At 42.2% G+C, this 23421-nt stretch overlaps 2 protein-coding genes across 3 annotated transcripts; both read left to right on the top strand.

Annotated features, from left to right (window-relative positions):
* The first annotated feature begins 817 nt into the window (after nucleotides 1-817).
* On the top strand, nucleotides 818-8930 carry mybl2a (v-myb avian myeloblastosis viral oncogene homolog-like 2a). 2 transcript variants are annotated; one of them, XM_062392463.1, is made up of 11 exons: nucleotides 818-972; nucleotides 2187-2289; nucleotides 2660-2728; nucleotides 2923-3015; nucleotides 3131-3351; nucleotides 3471-3591; nucleotides 4186-4400; nucleotides 4694-5396; nucleotides 5957-6199; nucleotides 7056-7256; nucleotides 7460-8930. In XM_062392463.1, exons 1-11 carry the CDS (start codon nucleotides 962-964, stop codon nucleotides 8057-8059), a joined length of 2580 nt encoding a protein of 859 aa, XP_062248447.1. In that variant the 5' UTR covers nucleotides 818-961; the 3' UTR covers nucleotides 8060-8930. The 2 variants fall into 2 exon arrangements, with proteins under 2 accessions (XP_062248447.1, XP_062248448.1); XM_062392464.1 differs by lacking the exons at nucleotides 3131-3351; nucleotides 3471-3591.
* A 10022-nt stretch (nucleotides 8931-18952) lies between these two features.
* On the top strand, nucleotides 18953-22414 carry nsun5 (NOP2/Sun RNA methyltransferase 5). Its single transcript, XM_062391531.1, has 4 exons — nucleotides 18953-20071; nucleotides 20935-21142; nucleotides 21407-21565; nucleotides 22015-22414. The coding sequence occupies exons 1-4, from the start codon at nucleotides 19147-19149 to the stop codon at nucleotides 22292-22294; spliced, it is 1572 nt and encodes a 523-aa protein (XP_062247515.1). The 5' UTR covers nucleotides 18953-19146; the 3' UTR covers nucleotides 22295-22414.
* The last annotated feature ends 1007 nt before the right edge of the window (nucleotides 22415-23421 follow it).

The following is a 23421-nucleotide window of genomic DNA, read 5'->3' as shown; positions in this document are numbered from 1 at the left end:
ATAGTATTAAATACCTAATTAAAATCAAACTAACTGAAAAAATGAACACTTCATACATCAGATCAATAGAACAACCTAAATGTTTCTTGGAGAAAAATGTATTTGATGTGTGCTTTAACTTTCCCATCCATCAACATGGAAGAGGCATGAGTTATCCTATATGGATTTATGACTATATATTTGTTTTGATTTACAAATTCACACATTCAAAATACATTGCTGCATTTTACATGCACACAAAATGTCATAAGCAACTGCAGGCTGTGAAATTATTCAGGAACTTAAATTCTTGATTGAAAAATAAGATTGACACTTAAAATGGTCTGTATTATTGCATCCCCATAATGTACCATGAATTAAAATCTTCGCACCACACTACTCTGCCATGGACCGGTCAACTTGCTGAATTTAATATCTCTGGTATCGTTCTTTTACATGGATTATAATACTTCACTATCTCTATGCTGTCTGTTTCTATCCATATTTGGATTTCTATTGATTCTTGTTCTTTACCAATGTTATTAACATTGTACCTCATCCCACTCCTCACAACGACTGCAACCCCTCCACCTTGCTATTCCCCTTTCACTGACGATTTCGGTTACTTGTGGACCAACAATCACCTCTCCCGCCATCGACTTCAATTTCCATCTCGCTTTCTGATCCGTCACTTCCCTCTAGCATCTTCTGACCATTCACAGCCCAGCAGTCGCCAACCGCCTCCGCCTCCTGTACATCTCCGGAACCAGTTGAGCTCATGGTTGAGCTGCCATAGTGTTGTTGAACACGCCCCTCGATTCTCCCCACGGCGCCACAACTTCCGGTTTCTGTGTTGTAGTAGCACACGTTTTCAACGAGAGTGTGTGGCGGCGGCGGCACCGTACGTGTTTGTGTAGAAAGAAGTTGAGTGTGCAGCGGCAGCAGTGTGGGGGAGGCAGCGACCCGAGACAACACAGCGGACATGTCGCGCGGGTAAGTTAGGGAACGTGCTACTCAACTTCCTGCTGTTTGAGGAACTACAATGTGTGTGTGTGTGATCGGGATGGACAATGACATGTCTCCCAGCTGTAATGTTGACAGTCCAAAGTCGTTGAGGTTTTGAAAGAAGAGGTCTCTTTGCTGTAGAGATCGTGTGAGAACGAAAAAGTGGAGCCCGATAGTTTCCCGGAAGCAGTTGCTCGATTTGACTTCAATGCAGAAATTTCTTTATTATCTCATCTTCAAGTCACACTCATTAGAATGATCGCTAAATTTCACCTTAAAAAATGTCGCGGAGGTTTGCGGTGTTTGTCAATTAACTTTATCTTCATCGTGTACAAGAGTTAGCCATGCTAAGCTATTTCAACTTCCCTATTTTGGCTCCCTGCTGCGAGGCACAACCAGTTACCGTAAAGTTTACACAATGTGCATGCTTGGTTTATTCCCACGGTATCTGCTTAGTATTTAAAGTAAAACATCACAGACTCGGTTGACTAAATACACAACAACATATTTCTTAGGGTGTTGGAAAGGATAGTGAAATAGTACATACTCATGGAAACTGGTTGAATACTTCTAAATGAATAGCCAAGTTAAAGGTTCAGCTGGCATGTAGAATTTAGTTGTCCCCCACCTTCCAAACGTGAGCGGGAACCTATGGTGGCCTTCAGTTGTCATAAAAACTCAAAAGGTTTCTGGGCTACTGTAAAAATAACCCGCCTCTGATGTAAATATTAAGTATTTAAATATAAAGGGACAATTCCACGGCAAAGAAAACCACAATTTGTACAATTTAGATGAAACGCACTCGTGAAAACATCAGTGGGATTATTTTATATTAGATTTCTGCCAATAGATCCCTTTCACCTTAATTTTACACACTGGACCTTTCTAAATACTGTTTATTAAACAGTTGTAGCATCTTGTTCTTCATAGGCCTGGAGAGTGTTGATCTAATTTCACATCGCTCTTTGAGCACATCACTCAGACTTTTATTTGTAGCGTTTAACACACTCCCTCCAAACAGAGGGAAGTATTCGCTGATGTTTTAAGGGGTTAGGTTTATTTGATGTGATGACTAAACATGGGACCAAAAATAACAGCATTATTCATATCAACCATATAATGTGTTGATCTCTTAGTGCACATTGTCTACATTTAGCTGAGATGTCTGATGCCATTAATATTGCTCCTAACTGGGTTTGCAGCATGGAAGAAACCAGGGACAGTTATCTATACCTCAACACCAACTCGGACACAGCCGAGAAGACTTACCCTCCCAAGTTGAGAGTCAAATGGAGTCAGGAAGAGGTGAGTGAAAGGAAGACATTAAAACATATTTTGTCCTTTCAACACTCTGATATTCATAGTTTGGCCACTTACCAGTTAATGTTATCTGGAGCTACTCACTATGTTTTCAATACCTAATTACATTGGCCACTTAAATGTGATGCTGCATGCTAACAGGTGGACGTATTATGCTTAAAAAAATGTCACATTTATTTGTTAGCTAATGTTAAATATAACTATAAATTCGATAAAAACTACATGGCTCTCACAATTATCCTAATGTGAAATCTCCCTGATTTACCCATTTTATTGTAATGAGTTCCTGATAACCTGTACCTGTTAGCTGACCTTAAATTATTGTGCATCTGAAATGATTTCTTCCTCTGATCAGGATGAAAATCTCAAATTTCTGTTCAACAAATTTCCGGACGATTGGAGAACCATCGCCTCTCTTTTAGTCGTGAGTATTCAGAAATAATCGGTTGAGAAAGAGAATGAATGAATCAGCGATGTGAACTTAAGCTTAATGGAACAGGTGAAAACCCAGATAGGTTGGAGATATGGGTCTATAATTTAAAAGGAAATGTATATCTCTGAATGCTAACCAATGTCCTACGGTGAATATTTAATATTTATTTCCTCTTGCCATGACAGGGGCGGACAGTAATCCAGTGCAGGCGCCGCTGGCATCAACTTCTGAATCCTGATGTAGTGAAAGACAACTGGACCAAAGAGGAAGATGAAAAGGTTGAAAAATGACAGAGAAAATCAGAAACAGACCTTACTTAAAGAGTTTTTTTACAGAATATTGTCCCATCTCACGTTGTACTTCTGCATTTGCACGTGTATCTGCTTTGGACAGATAGCAGAGATGGTGGGCTTGTACGGCACCAGCCAGTGGTCTTTTATTGCCAAGTCCTTAAAAGGGCGGTTGGGGAAAGATTGTCGTTTGCGCTGGCACAACCAGCTTGACCCACAGATCAAAAAGAAACCCTGGACTAATGAAGAAGAACTTATCCTCTACAAAGTCCATTCCGTCCTAGGGAACAAGTGGGCTGAGATTGCCAAGCTGCTCCCTGGAAGGTGGGCTAGTTTGTGGTGAAATTTGACCAGGTTGATGTAACGCAGTCGCGTGGCTGCTGCAGTCTATTTTTATCAGACACGACGGTGATTTGAATGCACACTTTTTATTTCTCTTGAAGGACAAACACGTCCGTGAACAATCACTGGAACTTCCACATGAAACAGAAGGTGTATCTGGGCTTGTTCAAAAGTGCTGCTGAAAGCATTTCCCTTGATACTCATCCGTCTGCGGAAGGACAGGTATTTTGAGAGAATTTTGCTGGTACTTTGTTAAGCTCATTGCTTCTCATTTCCACTCTCTGCTTCAGTTTATACATCATCACTGGGATGTTGATGGTAAAAATGCCGATCAACCGCAGATCAGGGGCTTTTGTCGATGACTTGGAAAACTCAATTGCAACTGACAATCTGGCTGAAAATCGTGTAGTGTGAACTACACTTTAGAGTGAAGGAAGCCCCTACCCAGTATTGGTATGGTGATACATGCCTGGTGCTTGTATTACACTGCTTGCTTTAAATCATAAAACTGGTATTTTTATTAAGTTGTTACAAAGTTAGAATGAGTGTTTTGGTCATTTGTCGGTTGCTGATCAGACTGTGAATCAAAATTATGAAATATTTCTGCCCTTCGAGTATTCTGGATTATCATTAGATGTTTCGTTACAGGTGGACTTTAAGTGTGACGTTTTGTTAGACGCTGAGCCAGGAAGTGTTTTCTTCCCTGGCAAAACTTTAGGAGCTGGTTTTGGATGCCTAACTAAAAAAGTCTGAATGTTTAAGATATTCCCAGCTGGCCGACTTGGTCTAATTCTCCTACTTATTGCTTTTCTGCAGGTCAGGCAGAACTCTGAACAGGAGGCGGCTGATCCACCTCAAGAAGCTTTGGCCTCATTGGGAGAGGTCTCCTCTCCGAGTCCCCACTTGACCCCCAGCTCGAGTCCCAGTCCCAGTCCCAACTCAGGTGCTCCACCAGCAGCCACGGCGGTGGACCAGAAAAAGTTTGTTGATGCAGCACTGAGGATGATTGCTGACGACATGCTGCCATTCAGGTGACCTTTGGTGCTCGTTGCTGTTTATTTGTCCCTGTGGGGAAGTTGTCAAAATACCCATGTTTGTTCATCTGCAAGTTAAAGAAATTACTTGATGAGTCAGTGTTCCTTGGTCGATGTCCTGTGTGTTCCTTGTCTTTCAAGCAACTATTTTTGTGTTTATTGAATTACTGCACTTAAGCAGAAAGGCTAGTTATCCGAATGTCTACCAAGTGTTGATGTAGAAATCTGATCACCAGTCTCTATCACCTCCTCACACACTCACCACATCAATGTATCTTTGTTCCACACAGTTTTTTGGAAGGCGCAGGCTTTAGGAATTTTGTCAGTTCCATTAGCCCTGAATACAACAGGCTATCCCAGCGGGCCATGAGCTTGCAGCTCTACAATGATGTGGAAAGAACAATCAAGCCTCAGCTGATCCGTGACTTTAAAGCCTGCCTTGCAAGCAACAAAGAGGGTGAGAAACCCATTCATGTCACGTTTGACCTTTGGGCCGGGAATGAGTCCCAACCAGTGGAGGAGCCCGTCGTCGTCGTGCAGCTCCACTTTGTCACTGATTCCTGGCAGATCCGGCGTCCCATCGTGGCTTTCCGACATCTACGCCACAAAAACCTCAGTGCCGCTGTGGCCAGAGAGCTGGAAGACGTGCTGCTCAGCTACGGCATATTTCCTCGCAGCATCGGCTTCATCCTCCCCAACCAGGCCAAAGAAACCTTGTCAGAGAACAAGTTGTTCTGCGACTACAAAATCATCTGCTCCGCCAACAAGGGAGAACCAAACGGGAAGGAGACACTGACATTTTTATCCAACCAGTTGCCAGAAACCGCGTCCCCTTTTTCGGAGACGCACATCGGGAAAAGGATCACCTGTGTGGCCAGAACACTGCAGCTAGTGATCAAGGAGGCCCTGAGGAACTCCAGAGTGGTGGAGAACATGCTCTTACAGGTCAACAACGTAGTGGCTTTCTTTAGGAACAGCGCCTACTGGAGTGAGGTAGGAGAAAAAGACGAGCATATTTATTTTAAATTTTTCTTGACGAGCCACACGCTCCCTGTCAAAGTAATTTTTATATTACAGATTATCAGATTTCACATCCAAAGAGTTGGCACTAAGCTGTGTTGTGCTTTTCATTATTTTTTTTTATAAATCACTGCATTACGTGTGCATATCAATCGCAGAACATCTAACATTAAATAATCTCGACTGTGTGGGGACACGCTAAATCCCAGACATCAGACTTACTGGTAGTTTCTAATGTTAAATGCGTTTCCTTTGCTAACCGTCAAATAAATGGTTATACTCTATCCTTTTTCTATATGACTGGGTTGCCGGAGACACTGGGTCAGAGGAGGCTTATATATGATGGACTGGTCTATTTACAAATATCTTGTAATGTCTCATTCAGTGTCATTACTGTCTTTCTGTGCTAATTTTTTCCTTATGTTGGGCACATGTTATCATAAATCTTTATGGTAACACTGATTCAAAAAGGTAAGATGCTTATTTCTTGATTTGTTTCAACCTCACCATTTTGTGTCATTTCGTTCATTTAGGTTTTGCTGAGGGAGTGCAACGTGTCTCTGTGCCCATCTTCCAGTAGCTGTCGCTGGAACTCCATGATGCTGTCTTTACGCCGCATGGTGCAGGAGTCTGCTTGGAGCGCCGTTTTAAAGGTCCTTGCCCTGGCCCGCATAGAGGCCAGAGACACAGCCAGCGCCCCTCCACTGATCATGGTCAAGAGGGAGCAAGTTTTGGACATCCTAGGTCTCCTTGAGCCCTTTGAGGAGGCCTTACAGGTAAAAGAGGACGTCAATCCTCACTCCTTTAGGACCTATTTGTGGGCCTTAATCAAGCAAAGATTCAGTGTGTAGGATTTAGTGGCATCTGGGGATGAAGTCTCATTTTACAACCAACCATTTCACAACAGACAGATTAACACTTGCTTCTCGCTCCTCTTCCGAGCGAGTAGGAGTGGCCTTAAGATAAGCAAAACTCAAAAGACACCTCTCTAGATCATATGTTTGGTTTCTCTGTTCAACATGGCGGCCTCTGTGGAAGAGGACCCCCTCTCAATGTAGAGAACAAAGAATAAAACACCCCAAATTTGTTTCAGGTGATTATAAACTAATTGAAATATAATTTGTTTGATCATTATTTTACAAGCTCTGTTGATTAATCCCCTCAGTCCTACACACTGGACCTTTTTAAGAAGGAATGTGAATGTCCCTGAGTGACTGACATTGAGTGATTTGAGATGACAGTGTACGAGTGGCAGCTAGTTACAGTAGCTCTGACCTCTTTCTGTGTTTTTGTGTGTGTGATTTTAAATTTGTCTTTATTCTCTTGTCTACCTCATTTTGACCTGCCTGCTGCTGTAACAAGTGAATATCCCAGAGGTGTGGATCAATAAAGATCTATCTAATCTAATCTTATACTGAAGCACTTAATTCATTAGCTGCCATCAATATCCAAGAGGAAACACTGCATGTCTGAGGTTTTCAGTGGTACATTGAGCTTTAGTTCAAGGATAAGACCTTTCTTTTTCCCTTGTGAACCCCTACATACAAATACATTCAAAGAAGTATATGTTATAGAGGTATAGTTTGTAGAAGAGTACGTGTGAACAATTCCCTTTTGCCTCTTACAACTTAGGTCCTGCAAGGAAATGGTGTGACCATATCTTTCATCATACCCTCCATCATTGGACTGGATAAAATCTTGGAAAGCAGTGCCACCAACTACATCCACTTCAACAAGGCTCTGCGCACAGGCCTCTACACACAATTCCAATCCCTAATTCACCAGAGGGACATGATACTCGCTGCTGTGCTTAACCCTAGGATAAAAATGCAGGTACTGATTTAGCAGAGATGACTGTCAACTATTTCCTATCCAGAGAGCTGATGAACTGAATATTTTAAAATGCAATTTTGTGGGGCAATCTTAATTTTGATTTAAAACTCAGTATATTTGTTTATATATTTAGCTCTATGTTGGATATATGGAGTGCATCAATTAAAATATCTCCCTCTGTCTTTCATATATTTATTTTTCAGCCGTTTGCTGATGTCAAACTGGATTACAAGACAGGTTTCCTGTCTCCTCCAACAAAGCACCTTGCTCACACCATCATGGAAGCCACATTAGAAAAAATGGGGGCCTTACCACCTCCCTCTGTGCAAGCTGATAAATACCAGATCAAGAAGGAGTTTAAACAAGAGCCCGAGGACCAAGAGGAAAATCAGACCAACACATTAATGGAGGCATCTGGTGCCTGCGAAGATGAAAACAACCGCGATGGAGTCTGTGGAAATGAACTCAAGCGCAAGTCCATCTTCAACTTCCTCCACCTGCCTGCAAAGACCATAAAGTCTGAGTCTGAGCTTGATATGTACCTGGCTGAACCGCTGTGGGACAGCAACTCCAGTCTTCTGTTTTGGAAATCTGCTGATCGGTTTCCCATGCTCCAGGCAATCGCCAAGAAGCTGCTGGCAGTACCGGCCACCTCAGGCGGCTTCGACAAACTCTTTCCAATGGCTGCATGTATTGTAAGAGCCAAGAGTAACAACCTTCCGCATCACACCACAGAGAGACTGCTTATATATAAGGACTCCACAAAGACTGTTAAAAAGCACAATGGGGCCAGTAAACACTGATGGACCCAGTCATGAATGGCACTGGTTGATCTTTTCTTCATACTCACTGTTTTATGCTAGTCACATCACATTAAACAAAAACTCAGCCTTCATTAAACTGTAAATGGTGTTTGCACATCCACAATCTCTCAATATCTCAGACTTGGATATCTTGTGAAGCTGTAAAGAAGGTTCAGGTCAGAGGAGTGAACAGGGATTTGCATTTTGCAGCTTTTTAGTTCAAACTAAAATGAAAAACACAAACCTGCCGTAATACCATCAAAATTTTGTTTACGATGCTTAAATCAGATGCAAGAACACTGCTACACATCAACTGTTTTCTATTGATGGAGAAATGTGCTCTCCTCTGTGCAGCAGGTCAGTGGACAGCTGATGACTGAATGTTTGTAAAGGTTTTTATTAGTTGTACTTTGTTGGCTCCTGACAGTGAACTGAATGAGAATGCCATGTCTTCTTTGTTTATATCTTTCATTTTTATTGGCCGTCTTGTCATTGCGCAGCAAGGAGTTTTTCTCAAGATGCAGACAGCTTTCTGAACAGTTTTCCTCCTCTACATCCCAGTTTCATTCATTCTCTACAATATAAGGTTTGGCTGTTGTAGATTGGCAGGGTTAGAAGGTTAGAAACAAACTGAAGTTCACATTGAATAACAGTTGACTGATTTTGTTTGTAGACTGGTTTAAACTTCAGTCGTTTTGTGTCTCCACATGGAAGTACCCAGAGAATGTTTGTGTATGAAGTATTGAGGACATTTTTTTCTCTACAGCTTCTTTACAGCCCAGTGTTTTCATTCATTTCGGAGAAGTTTTCTTATTTGTAACACCATGTGCCTAAGAATAAAACTAATGCTGCAATAAGCTTGGAATATTGACTGTAAAGACTGAAGTTATCAAAAAGGCTTATTTTAAAAAGATTTTATAAAAGAAATTACCACATTTTGTCATCAATCTACCTAAAGGACACTTCCTTTAAATAGATGGCAAAAAGTGTTTTTCCTGTTATTTCATTTCCACTGTGCAATCAGTGAGAGATAAACACATACACATGGAATCACATACACAGATAAATCATAGACAGAAAAGGAACATTTAATTGAACATATATAACAAAAAAGTAAAAGATATATACAAATAAAATAATTAATAGAAGTAAATAGAAGGTGTCAGAGTACAGTCAAATACATAAAACACATTGTAGGTGATGGTGAGGCCGACCGACAGCTCCAGGCGGCCCGACTCCCCCAGCAGCTTGAGCTCGTTGCAGCCATAGATATATGGTTGCAGCGGCCGCAGAGCCGGAAGGTGGACGCCGGCTCCAGCGGGTAAACCCGGGAATCTTCCGGGAGGAGAGCCGCAGTCCGCCGGGTCCACTCGCTGAGGAGCAACGCGACCCCCAGCACCGCCAGGGACACCCACAAGTCCGTCATTGCTCTGCGGTGCGACCTGCAGCCGCAGGGCCAGAGCGTCAAGTTTTACGCCGTGCTACAGAAAACAAGGAGGGTCAGCCTTCACTATAAAAGCAGCGCAGTTCATTTAATTGGTTTTCAAGTTCAATTAAAAGATTCACAGCTAAAAACAGGAATAAAAAACAATTTTTAACTTTAATGATGATTTATGCACAGAGGTGTAGCCATTACATATTCAACATCACAAATTGAATCCCATTCACCTCCATTGTTTGATGATGGAGCAAAAAATCTCAAAAATCTGGATAGAAAAACAACAAATAAACAGCTGAGATGTAATCGAGCCAAACAATCTTGATTCCCCCATGGTGGCTGGCTGAAATATAGGTAATAAACCTACCCCACGTTTGCAGATTGGATGTGGGCCCCACTAAAATGTCACGGACACGTCTACATAGTTTTTCTGTCATTATGAGGTAGTTTTTGATTTTCAAGGGCTAATTTTTCCTCCAAAATTCTTGCTTCAAATGACGTCTTTGCTGCGAGATGGCAGAGTTCGTATGTGGGATATTTTGGCTTCATTTCCTTATAGTGTAAGGAGGTGGCGATGCTTTGTCCATCTTTAAACTGTCTCTAACTTTGACACTTTTGTTGGTCTGTGGATGTTTTCCACTTTAGACAAAACAGTTTGTATGTTTAATACAATTAACTGTCTCCTCACTGTATATTTCATATAAATGAAGGTGATATCATAAAGAAAATCAGTAAAACTGCCTCAAAACGCTGAATATTCCTTCAAGTCTCCTTCAATGATTCTCGAAGCTTGGGAACATCTTGGTTTTTTATTTTGGAAGACGTAACCAGAAACGGAGGTGTTTATTCTGAAAGGCTTGACTTAGTTTGTAGATAATGACTGACTGAATGAGTGAAGACATGCTGCAGTTTAACAAGTAGTAACACGAAAGGTTGAACAGGATCCAGTCGTAATTGTGGTAATATTTTTTTATCATAATTAAATAAAGATTAAACTATAACTTGTTTATATTATCTTTATCTTTGGTCCTGACTCTGGGTGTGATCACATCAGGCTGAACAGTCACGTGTTGACAGAGAAAGTTACAGCTGTTAGGGAACAACAAACCTCAACTGACACATGAGACACACACACACACGAAACAAACACACACATGAAATAGACAAACATGAGACAGACACACATTAGACAAACACACACATTTTTCTGTCTGTGAACCTAAAAATGTTTTTCAGTCATAAAGTTTTAATTTGAGCTTTTTGTTTGCAGCTTTATTTGCTTTATGTAGGTCGTATAGAAAAAAAATGTTACATCACTAATCTGTTGTTGGTATAAGGACTCGGTTTAATTTGAATCCTCTGTTGTTTAGATTAAATCATGATAAATGGTTTCAGCTGCAACAGGCAACTTCACCACTAGATGTCACTACTTCTACACACGGAACCTTTAATATGTTTCTTGCTTGTATGTTCTGTCTATATCTGTTTACACCAGGGATCACAGAGAAACCGTATTTCCATCTCGTCTACCTCCTTTACAAATGCTAAAATTGACAATAAAGTTGACTTTGGCATCAAAGTGAAAAAAATATAATTTAGTCATACAGGCAATTATACACAAACAAATCTGTAAAATGTGGTGCATAAAAGCAAAATCAAATGTTTTCAAACATGTCAAAGCATGAAATGGCACAGGACTCCAGGTTGAACCATATTTGGTGACGAAAATAACCAATATGACAAAGTCCTGTCTGTAAATACTGAGATTATTAAAGTAAAACCTAAATCGGTAAATTACTTTGCTGTGATTGTTCAATTCAGTCAGAATTTCCCTATGGATATTAAACTTGTACAATCTGTGCTATACAGAGAAATGTGCTTCTGCACAGGCGCCAGGTACAGATTTTGCTCCGGGGCCTTCGTCACCATGGGGGTTTATGGTCCAGTTGAGGAAGGTGAAGACTGAAGAGTCTGGGAGAAGATGCTGAGGAAGATGATGAGGTCTAGAAGACGAGGCTATTGAACAAGTTTGCAGTTGGAAGGTGTAGGTTTGGTTTGTGGTGGTTTCAGTGTGTCCCAGTGTGTGTATACTCTGAGTTTGCCTCTCCGGTTTCCTCCCCCATTCCCAAACACATGCAGGTGAACTGTAGACTGTAAATTCCTCACATCGATGTGACTGAGTGGGATCGACATGAGCCGGAATCGACCAAGTTCACCCGGCGGCCATGTTCCTCTTGGTCACCAGTTTGATGACCCAGGTTCAAACTTCATATAAACACTGGCAAACTGTTTTTATTTCACTAATTCTGCTCTGATCAGAATCTAAAAACACAATTATGGGTCAAATCTGGGGGGACACCGGGTTGAACGACCACTTACAGCTAACATTAGCATTCAACTAAATAATAAGAATAAATACAAGTCAAATTATTAAAAAATCCATTAGACAGATTTAAGCAAATAACACTTAGTGTGACTTCAGGGATGTTTATTCAAATTATTTGTAGGGTTAGGGTTAGGTAGCCAAAACTGGACAAACTAAAACTTTTGAGCTTTTATGAGGGTATTCAGTTGCAACTTTCAACTTCACCGCTAGCTTTCACTAGATCGTAGACTCTGAACCTTTAAATGAGCGGAACTTGAGTCAAATTTCAGTTTATAAGAGGTGTGTGTTTATCATATCATCATATAACCATTATATAGTATATATAGTTTATTTTCCGTGTTTTACTGTCCACCTTTACTCACGTGGTGATAAAATGCTGAAATCCCTCAAACCTTCCAAAATAAAGCATATTTATTTGCACCCACAGACTCATTATAGTAGATCATTTTGTGTATTTCCATGTGATATAATGATAACCAATAGGAAATCACATGTTATTGTAGCTGCTCCTTAACTCTTGGCCTTTTGATGTTACACAACAGTGTTAAATTCCTGCTTAAAAAAGAAAAGCTGCTGCGGTTTTAAGGCAAAGTGTTAAGGTGCAGGTCGCAGAGGCGACCTGCAGGTGGAGACGCTACGAGCGGAGTCGCGCTCAGCCCTGAGACTGCTGCTGCAGCAAGGTCACACCACGTCCAACATCTGGAAACATCTGGTCCAAGTCATCAGGCTCTTAAAGTCATGGCCAGGTTAAACCAGTAGGGGGTCATGGAGCAGATTCATTGAAGTACATCTGTTTCGGCCTTTTTAAACAAGATGTGTTATTTATCTTAATTTGCATAATATAAATTGTTGTCGAGTGATATCACAGGTTTAATTTTTAAGTTTTGCTTCCGACATCGATAATGTTTCACATATTTGATATAGATTTGTAACCCATATCCTTCTCAGCCAAACTGTTTAGATTTCTGTGAACACAACGTGAGAAATATTTAGAGTGAAAGAACAACCTGCTTTTCAAATGTTAATGTCATTATTTATTGGTCACTGTGTGTTGCAGCTCGCTCCAGAAAACACTTTGATGTCCTTTGAGAAGGTGGTGGAGGCAGGAAATGAAGGTCTGGTTACCGAAGTCACCATCAGGTCAGTGGGCGTGAAAAGTAATTCTACACACTTTACTGTGATGATAGCTGTTGTGTTGTGATGCACGACCACACACTGCAGAGGACGACCAACATCAACAAAGTTTTTCCCAAAACCAGACCGATACCGCGGCAGCCATGTTTTCCTGGGCCGAACCGCAGAGCCTGAACGCCAGCTCCTGGTTTCTGTCTGTGAGTCGCACAAAACGCAGAGTAGACAATATAGAGAAGTGTTTTTTTTTTTTTTTTTTGGCATTTTTATGCTTTTTATTGATAGTGCAGAGAGAGACAGAGTTGAAATGGGGCAGAGAGGGGAGTGACATGCAGAAACGACCGCGGGCTGGAATCGAACCCGGGTCCGCTGTTGGCCTAGGCCCATGGGGGGGACGCCCTACCAACTGAGCTAAGGGCGCCCCCATAGAGAAGTGTTTTTTATTATAAAAGAACATATAGTTGTTAAATGAAGATACTAAATATCAAAGAGTGCATCACACATCAGCATTTACAGCAGCACCACACAGTCACCAGTGAGCAGGTGAAGAACATATCGTCCAGCTTGTGTCAGCGTGTTAATTCGATATCGACGGCTGTCCCTTCTAGCTTGATCCGTTCGGTACGGCCGGCTCACTGGGAGCAGACGAGCGTCAGCGGGCAAGAAACCAGTCGGTCTGCAGCCTGCAGGCCTTCCTCCAGCTGGCGGCTCACACAGACAAGCTGATGATCTTCAACCTCTACCGTCCTCGGAGAATCACCATCGAAGAATCACCATGTCTACCTAAAGATGTGACAAATGCAGCGGAGGAGTCGTCTAATCACAAAGAGTGTGAGAAGACGAAAGAGAGCCCGGCCGGTACTCTTTTTCGTCTTCTCACACTCCTCGTCTAATCACAAGGAGTGTGAGAAGACGAAAGAGAGCCCGGCCGGTACTCTCTTTTCTCTTCTCACACTCTTTGTGATTAGACGACTCATCCGCTGCATTTGTTACATCTCTAGGTAGAGATGGTGATTCTCCTTTTGGTGGACGATACTCGTGTGGTTCTTTTTCTTTTCTGTTGCTGCGTCGTTTTCCTTTTCTACATTTTCCTTATCTGAGTTCTTCTGGTGCAATGCGACCTCCTCCATAACCTTTGAACGTCCATCTTCATCTTTTGTTTCATTCGCCCTTTTATCCTTGGCTGCAATCATTTTCTCTTGGTTCTACAGGTTTAACCACAGGAGGTTCAGTCATCTTTTCTTATTGGAGCGGCGCCGCTTCTTTGAGCAGCGTCGCTTCTTGGAGCCGCTTGGCCTCTGGGGGCAGCGTTGCAGCGTCTCCTCTGGGAGCAGCGTCGCCTCTAGGAGCAGCGTCGCATCTGGAACCAGAGGTGTCGCCTCTGGGAGCAGCAAAGTCGCCTCTGGGATCCGCAGCAGGGTCGCCTCAGGGAGCAGCGCCGCCTCTTGGAGCAGCGCCGCCTTTGGGAGCAGCGTCGTATCTGGGACCAGAGGCGTCGCCGGTGGGAGCAGCATGGCCTCTGGGAGCAGCGTCGCCTCTGGGAGCAGCATCGCCTTTGAGAGCAGAATCGCCTTTGAGAGCAGAATCGCCTTTGAGAGCAGCTTCGCCATTGGGAGCAGTTGCGCCTTTGAGAACCGCATCGCCTTTGGGAGCAGTGTCGTCTTGGAGTGCAGCATCGTCATTGGGAGCAGCGTTGACTTTGAGAGCAGCATCAACTGTGGGAGCATTGTCTGGGAGCTACACCTTATATAGTAGCGTTGCCTTTGATAGCAGCGCCATCAAAGGCGAAGCTGCTATCAAAGGCGCTATCAAGGGCGCTGCTATCAGACGTGACGCTGCCTTTGATAACAGCGCAATCAAAGGCAAGCTGCTATCAAAGGTGACTCTGCTGCCATTGAGAGATTTGACCTCAGAAGCTTCTGATATCAAGTTCTCTTTCTGCGTTTCTTTCTCATTGTCCTCTGTCTTTGCTGGAACCGGACAAGCAGCTTTGTTGAGCCGATTGAGTACCAAGTGAAACCAGAAACAAAAATAAAGAGCATCAGCCTCAACTTGTCTCTAAAACTTTTTTATTATTCTCTTCTTAGGCTTTTAATTATGAATTTAACTAGAAACAATCAAAATATATAAAGTAATTTCCCATCATGTGTCTAAACAACTATTCAGCCTCCGGTTGATTTTATTTCTTAAGCTGCTTGAACTGTTCAGATGTTAAGACTGAAAAAGAATGTAATATAACTATGAGACGTATTTCAGGAAGATTTGCTCATCGTATTTCACAATTGAACATTTGATTGATATTTTAGATTTCTTGGAGTTTTTGTTCTGTACCTGGTTGAGTTCTGTACCTGGTTGAATTTGTTGTAAAACAAACTTTGAACTTGTCCTGATCATTTTATCGTTTGTGTGAACTTTATTTTGTTTTTGTATTTCACAAATCTAAAGTAGGTTTCACGCTCTCCTTGATAATCTGCTCCAGATTTCACAAGTGGGTTTTTTGAGCTAGATTTGGTTCTGATGTATTCTGAATGGGAATTTTTTTTTGAGATATGTACTTTTAAAACTTCCTTATTCAAAGCTTCATATTCAGGAGGATCATCCAATGATCATATTCAGGAGGATCATCCAATGTGAAGGTTTGATTCTTCATTTTCATCTTCATCTTCATTCAGACACGACCACTTGTTATGACGTGACTGAATGTTCATGTTCAGTTTTGTTTGGACATTGGTTTGTTGTTTTCAGAAATGATTCCAGCCTTGGCGCTGATCTGGGTTTGACCTGTAAACTGGACCTTGACTCTGTCTCATAGTGGAAACCCTTATCACCTGTTATCTGATGGGTTTGTGATGTTTTTTCACATTATTATTATTTCTGTAAATTCATCCAACTTCACTAATGGACTCAAAAAGACTAGCTGTGGTTTTAATGCTGATCAACAAAGTGATAAGCTTGTTTTAAAGGAGCAGGAAATCTTCCTTTTTGTGTTGTTTATGATTTTATTGTGCAGCAAAGCTTTTTCAAACATACAGTGGCATCTCTACATTAGGGGCACGTAGGGCACTGCCCCATCAGATCCAGATGGCGCTGTTGTGCAGAATGCTCAATACATCTGTACTTTGTGTCAAAATATATTTAATTTTGTTTTATATGCAAAGTAGAATGTGTGTGTGAATAAACTTAGAAGCATTATAGTCTTGTTTTGGAGTCATTTGGTTCATGTGTGTTCCTGTCTGTATGCTGGCTCTATGAAATGAGCTTCTCTCTTGCTGTCCATCTCTGCTCTGGCGGCAACGGCCCAAGCTTCAGACTGTTGCCATGGAAACACCAATGAGTGAACCACATAAAAGTTAACGTTGGGTGGGGGGGCACTTTCAGATGTGCTCCACGAATTCTGCCTAGTAACTCGACACGAATAATGCATAACGCGACTCCAGCTCCCAACCTGTTGCCTGCTCGGCTTCACCTGAGCTAACAGGCTAACAGGCTAACACGACCTGAGACTAGAGAGGTTTCACTCACATATCGGGTAAATAATACGATTTGATCTTCAGTTTGTTCTCCTGACAGAGAAGCTGCAAACGTCTGCGCTCCCGTTTTTGTGGTAAGTCAAGTTTAGCATTGTATTTATGAGTTAGTTAGTAGAGATGAGCAGGTACCTGTGCATGGCTTGCTAGTTTAGCTCTGCTAGCCTGAAGGCGATGCTAGCGGACCGTACAGAGTTATTGAACCGACATAAACCGACATGAACGGTCCAGACAGCGGGGTAAAGTGTGTCCACCACGTAAGATATCTAATGGTATGTAAAGATGTTTGACTCGTCAACCCATTTGACTTGACTACGTTACACAGATTATTATTCTGCAGAAACAGATTTACTGTTATCAACTGAAACGTGAGTATTTAAAGTCACGTCTGCATTTTAAGAGCCGTTGTTTAAAGTAGCATTCCATCTCCCAAAGCTCTTTATTCAGAGTATTGATGATGACGTTGATGTGAAGCTATGTGTCTGTCTAATCTTTTAACTTAGTTGCAATCATTTTACTTTAATGTTGTATTATAGCCAACATCTTTGTGTCGCGCTGAACGCTAAAGCATGTGAACTGTATTTGAACCTGCTGGTTCCTGTGTGATATGAAATCTAGATGTCTCTGATCGCTTCCTCTGCTTTCTAATCTGTTTTTTTTCTGTTGTATATAAATATATTGTAGTTTATGTTTTGTGCATATTGTGTAGTCAGCCTGTTTCAGTTTTAAGACATAAACAAACATGATAACTTTTGAAGACACTGGACACAGATGTCTGCCTAGTAAGTTACTTAACGGTCTTGACAGATGCCAAGTTTAGTCTGAAATGGAGTTTTGACACTAAACCTCTTTTTCTGTCAAATCTCCCCTCAGTCCCAAAGCTGCTGGACGATCTTCACGTGAAGCTGCTGAGGAAGATCGGCAAGTTGGTGTCAGCAGACCGATGGGAGAAATATCTGGTGAAGGTAAAGCTCAAATTCCAGCTCCTGTATATTTATTACACATATTACAATTGTTAATATGAGAAACATTGATAAGTGCTCTAAACCTCAGTGATTATCATGTTTAATAATGTTTTGTCAATTCCTCACAAAAAAAAAAAAGGTGTACAAATGGAAATTGGCATCAAATCAATGTTTTACTCTTAATGGACTTGGGGGGTGTTGTTTCGTATTTTAACTCGCAGATATAGTGGTATCAATTGTCTCATCTTATATGTCCTACAGAAAGTAAAAGTCCCCAAAGTGTTGTAGACAACACTGTTTATCCATCTTTGATAATCATGTCGTCTGGAATCGTTGATACTCAAATATATGTGTGTGTGTGTGTGAGAGACTAATACTCCTGTATTTTTCCTGGTGTTATAACGTTTAAATATATTCAGCCACGTGGGTGTGCATGTGTATACGAGACCAACCCATTAACCAGCCTTCATTTCTCAGCTCCCTCATGTTTGTTGAATGTTAGAGTAGCTTTTGTATATTGTTAATCATATATAATTATTTTAACTACGTGGGCTGACATCAGGGTTGAGCTCCCGGTTTGATGAGTAAAAAAACATAATCAGCCTCTCTCTCATCCCACCTGAGATCTAGTCTAGTTTCCTTCTTGTTACTTCCATGTTAACCTTTGTGATTATTATATTTTTTATTTATAATGATTATTTTTTATAAATGAATAAGTAAACTTGTGTAGAGTATTTATACAATACAAAAAGTATTGCAATATTGCATTTATGTTGAAGGGATACTGTTATGTTCTAATAACATGGTCAAACTGTGATACATGGGTTTGCTGTATGTTACTAAATAGTGGAAACTGTGTGATGATGATGGGATGCGACGTGACGGGTAATGCGCGGGCATTGTAGAACAAGGAAGTGTTGATCGACACAGGAGACTGAAGTAAAGAATACAGTGTATTTTCTGAAGCAACACGTGTGCGTGTCAGTCTTTCACACACAACAGATACATTTATATACAATAACTGATATGATTTCATTAAGGTGTGAATTATTTTCTGTTGCTTCATCTATGGATGATTAAGGACAAATAATTAAGGACAAAAAACTATATGTTTTTTTAAAAAATATATTTCATACAGGATCTGCGATATTTCCCATTGAGTTCTCAGACTTTTCTATATGTACATATGGGGGGGGGGGGTCTAATTTTCACGTTGTGTAACTGACAGTGTGAAGGTCAAAGTAACAGCTGCAGCAGAGGAACAGCTTTTTTTTAGCTCTCTCTCTTTTGGGATAATTCAATGATGATTCTTAAGATTCCTGTTAAGTTGGTAAGTTTAAAATAAACAGTGTAGTAGATGTAACTGGTAGTGCTTTTATAGAGCTTAGCGACTTGTTGACGTCATTCTGTAGTCTTCAGTGATTGGCTGACGGATCAACTACGTCTAACACAATGCGCCAGCGACAACTTCCGCAGCGACGCTCCTTTACCATGTGCGTAGGAAAAACAACCGAGGAGCTGCGTTTATGAAACCTGAAGGAGACAAATAAACCACGCTGACGACTGAGACACCAGGAACTGCCCGACTGCCAGTAACCAGCTAACCCGGCTAGCTAGCTAACTGGGGCTTGGTTGTGGCCATGGCTCTGTACGTGAAAGCCGCAGATATCCTGGAGAAGGCGGAGAGGAAGCAGGGCGCTTTGAAAACCCTGGTGTACGACAGTAAGTTCTCCAACATCAAGCAGCTGTTCGCTCTGGTGTGTGAGACCCAGAAGTTCTCCTCCGTCCTGCTGGAGATCATCGAGTACACCAAGCTGCTGAAGCAGACCCGGCTGAGCCCGCACCTGGCCATGGTGCTGGTGTACGACCTGCTGATCGGACAGGGCCTGAAGTGCGGCGGCTCCTGGAAGGTGATGATGATGAAGCACCGCTCCAGGCTGCAGGCGGCGCTGGCCCGCATGAAGGTGAAGAAGAAGGTCAGCCGGAATGAAGACCTGCTCCCGGCCGATGTCCAGAACCCCGCCGGGGAGCACCTGCCCAGGTATGTGCGTGTGAACACCCTGAAGACCACCGTGGAGGATGTTGGGGTCTACCTGAAGAGGGATGGCTTCACCTTCCAGGGAAACGCCTCCAGGCTGGAGGACCTCACCCTGAAGGAGAACCACTTTGCGAGGGACATGCACCTTCCAGAGCTGCTGGTCCTCGCTCCTAAAACTGACTTCCATGACCACTTCCTCTACAAGGGTGGGCACATCATCCTGCAGGACAAAGCCAGCTGCCTCCCCGCCTACCTCCTTGATCCTCCACCTGGCTGCCATGTCATAGATGCCTGTGCGGCCCCCGGCAACAAGACCAGCCACCTGGCCGCCATCATGAAGAACAAGGGAAAGCTGTTTGCTTTTGATTTGGACGCCAAGCGACTGGCCACCATGTCCACTCTCCTGCTCCGAGCTGGGGTCACCTGTCATCAGCTGGCACACCAGGACTTCCTGAAGGTGGACTCTGACGGGGCGCAGTATAAAGATGTGGAGTACATCCTGCTGGATCCGTCCTGCAGTGGATCAGGTACAGTAATCTGTAATCCCTGTGTGTGTACATGACCCAGGTTTCTGATCACCTGTCTTCACAGGTCTTAAACATCCAACACATAACTGACGTGAAACTGGAGGAATAGAAGGATAGAAAATGGGCCACACAGAAAATACGATTCAGGGGGCTTTTAGTGATAAATCCAGATGCAGGTGTTGATGTGCTCTAAACAAAATTACTGGTCCTTCTGCAGCAGCATTCATACGTCATGTCCCGCCTCCTGCTCACTCCACCCAGACGCAACATCTCGCCTGAATGTTCTGGACATTTGGTTCTGGACATCGCTCTTGGTTTGATCCGTTTGTTATAAAAGGGTTTTCGGAAAAAACTGTGACTACAGTTGCATGCGAGTCATGATCACAAACTATCACATGAGCAATTTAGATAATATGTAAACTCCTGAATCATTCCAGATTGGGTCAGAGTCAGGTCTCTGTGGAGCTTTAAACTGTTTGTTCTGGAGCAGAGCACCACCACCAAACCTGCTCACATGTTACTGCCAGGGGTTGAAAGGAACTAAGTTGATTTAAGTAAAAATTGGAATTGCATGAATTTTTTTGGGGGTTCTCAAATACATTTCACAGGGAAATATTGTGATGTTTGCTCAACTGTACTTGACAGATATATTAACAAGTTACTCTACAGATGATTTTACATCACATAACACAAATAACTGATGAAATACAATTGTTAGGGGTTAGTCCATTGGTTCCATCCATTTATGGCATCATGACGACTTTAAAAAATTGTTTAGCCATATTTTTGTAATTTCATATTAGTAGCTACAACAAAAAGACATATTGTGCTAAGAGAAATATTAATGATGATATAATCGTCAGGTATGGTGTGCCTCCGGGAGAGCACCTCTGCCAAACAGGAGAAGGATCAGGCTCGCCTGGCCTCCTTGGCCTCTTTCCAGCTGCGGTGCCTGAACCACGCTCTCAGGTTCCCCCGCCTGAAGCGCCTGGTCTACTCCACCTGCTCCATCCACAGACAGGAGAATGAGGACGTCATAGGAGCCTGTCTGCAGCAGAACCCCGGCTTCAGGTAGCAACACCCAATCCAAAGGAAAATAGTCATACCGCTGTTCAGTTTTGACCATTTACTCATCGATATTGGCTGTCGAGGTGACTTGGCATCATTCCCCACATTTGTATTGATTTTGTTTTCTAGAGAGTACTTCAGTAGGACATGTCAGGGCCCTGTCCACCCTGCATTAGAGAAACACTCCTGCTTTATGCCAGTAAGAGTTTGTGATATGGAACATCACTACAGCTTGAATGTTTTTTCTGTGTGTGGTTTTTCCTCCAGGTTGGTTCCTCTTCTGGCTCAGTGGCCTGAACGAGGCCTGGAGCCGTTTACCCAGTGTCTGCGCGCCAGCATCGCCACGACCCGCACACACGGCTTCTTCGTGGCGCTGCTGGAGAAACACAGTGAGGCTGCGAATACGAAGCAGGAAACTGTTATCAGGTAAATACTGAGGTATCCTGTAATATCCTTCCTATATATTGGTATAATGCTCTGGGGTTTGTATTTCCCGAGGGTAATCACTATATAATTTACATGCTTACTTACTTTGCAACCTAGTTATGGTTTATGATTCCTAGAAAAGTCCTATCTGTAATACTTTTGCATTGTGTAAGCACAGTGAGGAGGTATAACCCATAATTGATCAACCTCAGATTCATAAAATGTTTTGTGGTTTATCAAGTGTTTGTAATTCTTAAAAACCACAACATTCACTCAGATCAAATATCAATCTTCAAACTTAAAAGAATAAATAATGTGACATTTATCGTGATAATTATAATGTATATATATTTTATATCATCTTATATGGAAATTTCTATCTTGATGGCCACGTCGGTCAGAGGCTGTACAGTTTGTTTTTAAGCTTATGTTTTGCTGCTCTGTCACAGCGGACCTGAGGCGATGACTTCACACAGTCCACATGCCTGCGAGGAGAAACCTGAAGATCCCCAGTCAGAGGACGAACAGACACCTGCAGCAGACGTGATGCCCCGCGGACAAACTGACAGTACACCAGGCAAGAAGAGGAAGAGGAAGAAGAAGAAGACGACGACCGCAGCTGCACCGGCAGTGATGGCAGAAGTAGCTGAAGCAGTAGTGGTGACGGCAGCGCCAGTAGCAGCGCCAGCAGTGGAAGCAGCGGTGACGGCGGTGCTGCCGGCAGAATGATAAGAAGAAAATAACTTGCACATTATGGTCCCAGGAGCGATTGTTTGTGAAGGCCTATGCTAATTTCCAATAGATACCTGTGTGGTACGTCAAAGAGAAGTAAAGAATATTTTTTATGTCTCACGTGTCTGTGCCTCATTCTTGTTTCATTCTTTGGTTTCTTTCCTTATATTTTTCCCGATTGAGGTTCAGTGGTTTTTTGAATTGCAGAGAAGTGATCGGACTTAGGTGGGAGGGGGCATATAACCAACAGGGAAGAGCTTATTTAACATAATTAAGATAATCCTTTGTTTGTCTCACAAAGGGGAAATTTTCAATGTTACCGCGATGTTGCCTCTGGTCAAACAGACTCATGGGTTGACCAGTCTGACTTCTGTAGAAACGTTAGTTCTTTAACTGGTAAATTGGGTGTTGGTTTTAGCGCAACTTGTCAGAAAATCTAAGTTTAACAAAGCAACTTTTCTGATGCAGCTGTTTTAAATCTTTATATTTTAATAAAGGAAATACCAGAACACTCCTTCTCTATACTAACCTTGGAAGAATATAGTTGTGTCATAACGCATGTGGCACACACAGCGTAATATAAAGCCAGAGCTGTTCAATACAATGCTGCTCTATACCCTCAGTGATCAATATATCGGCTATGCAGAAACGCTGTCACGTACAACAATGCTCGATCACGCTTAATGTCAGTAAATTATCTATTCAAACAGTTTAGAACCGACAGTTACCAATACTACCTGCTAAATGCTGCTCTCTCCTTCACCACAGGTGGCACTCACTGTTTCCTCTCTCCTCTCCAGATGGGTACAACTGTGTACCCATCATCCATATTGTGTTGTGTACGACTTTGAAGGAAATTTTCTCCCGTTAGTACAAAACGTTTGTGTCGCTTGTACTGTATGCAGTGTAATTAATTTTCACCCTGACACAGTATGCTTGTTGCACACAGATTACCAAAGGAGATGTGTTGGTAGCAACATTTAAACCAGGATGCTGTGCTCTCAACGCATACTGCATGTGACTATACAGTATTCTTTCATTAGCAAAGCTCATTCAGGACAACAGCTGGAGTGCAGCTGTTGTAATGATACTGAGGTGTTATGTATTCTCGTTTCTCAGGTTCT

The sequence above is a fragment of the Platichthys flesus genome, chromosome 7 (assembly GCF_949316205.1).
Source record: "Platichthys flesus chromosome 7, fPlaFle2.1, whole genome shotgun sequence".
Classification (NCBI taxonomy): domain Eukaryota; kingdom Metazoa; phylum Chordata; class Actinopteri; order Pleuronectiformes; family Pleuronectidae; genus Platichthys; species Platichthys flesus.
Note: the sequence above shows the minus strand (reverse complement) of the source record. Positions and strands in the feature narration are given on the sequence as shown.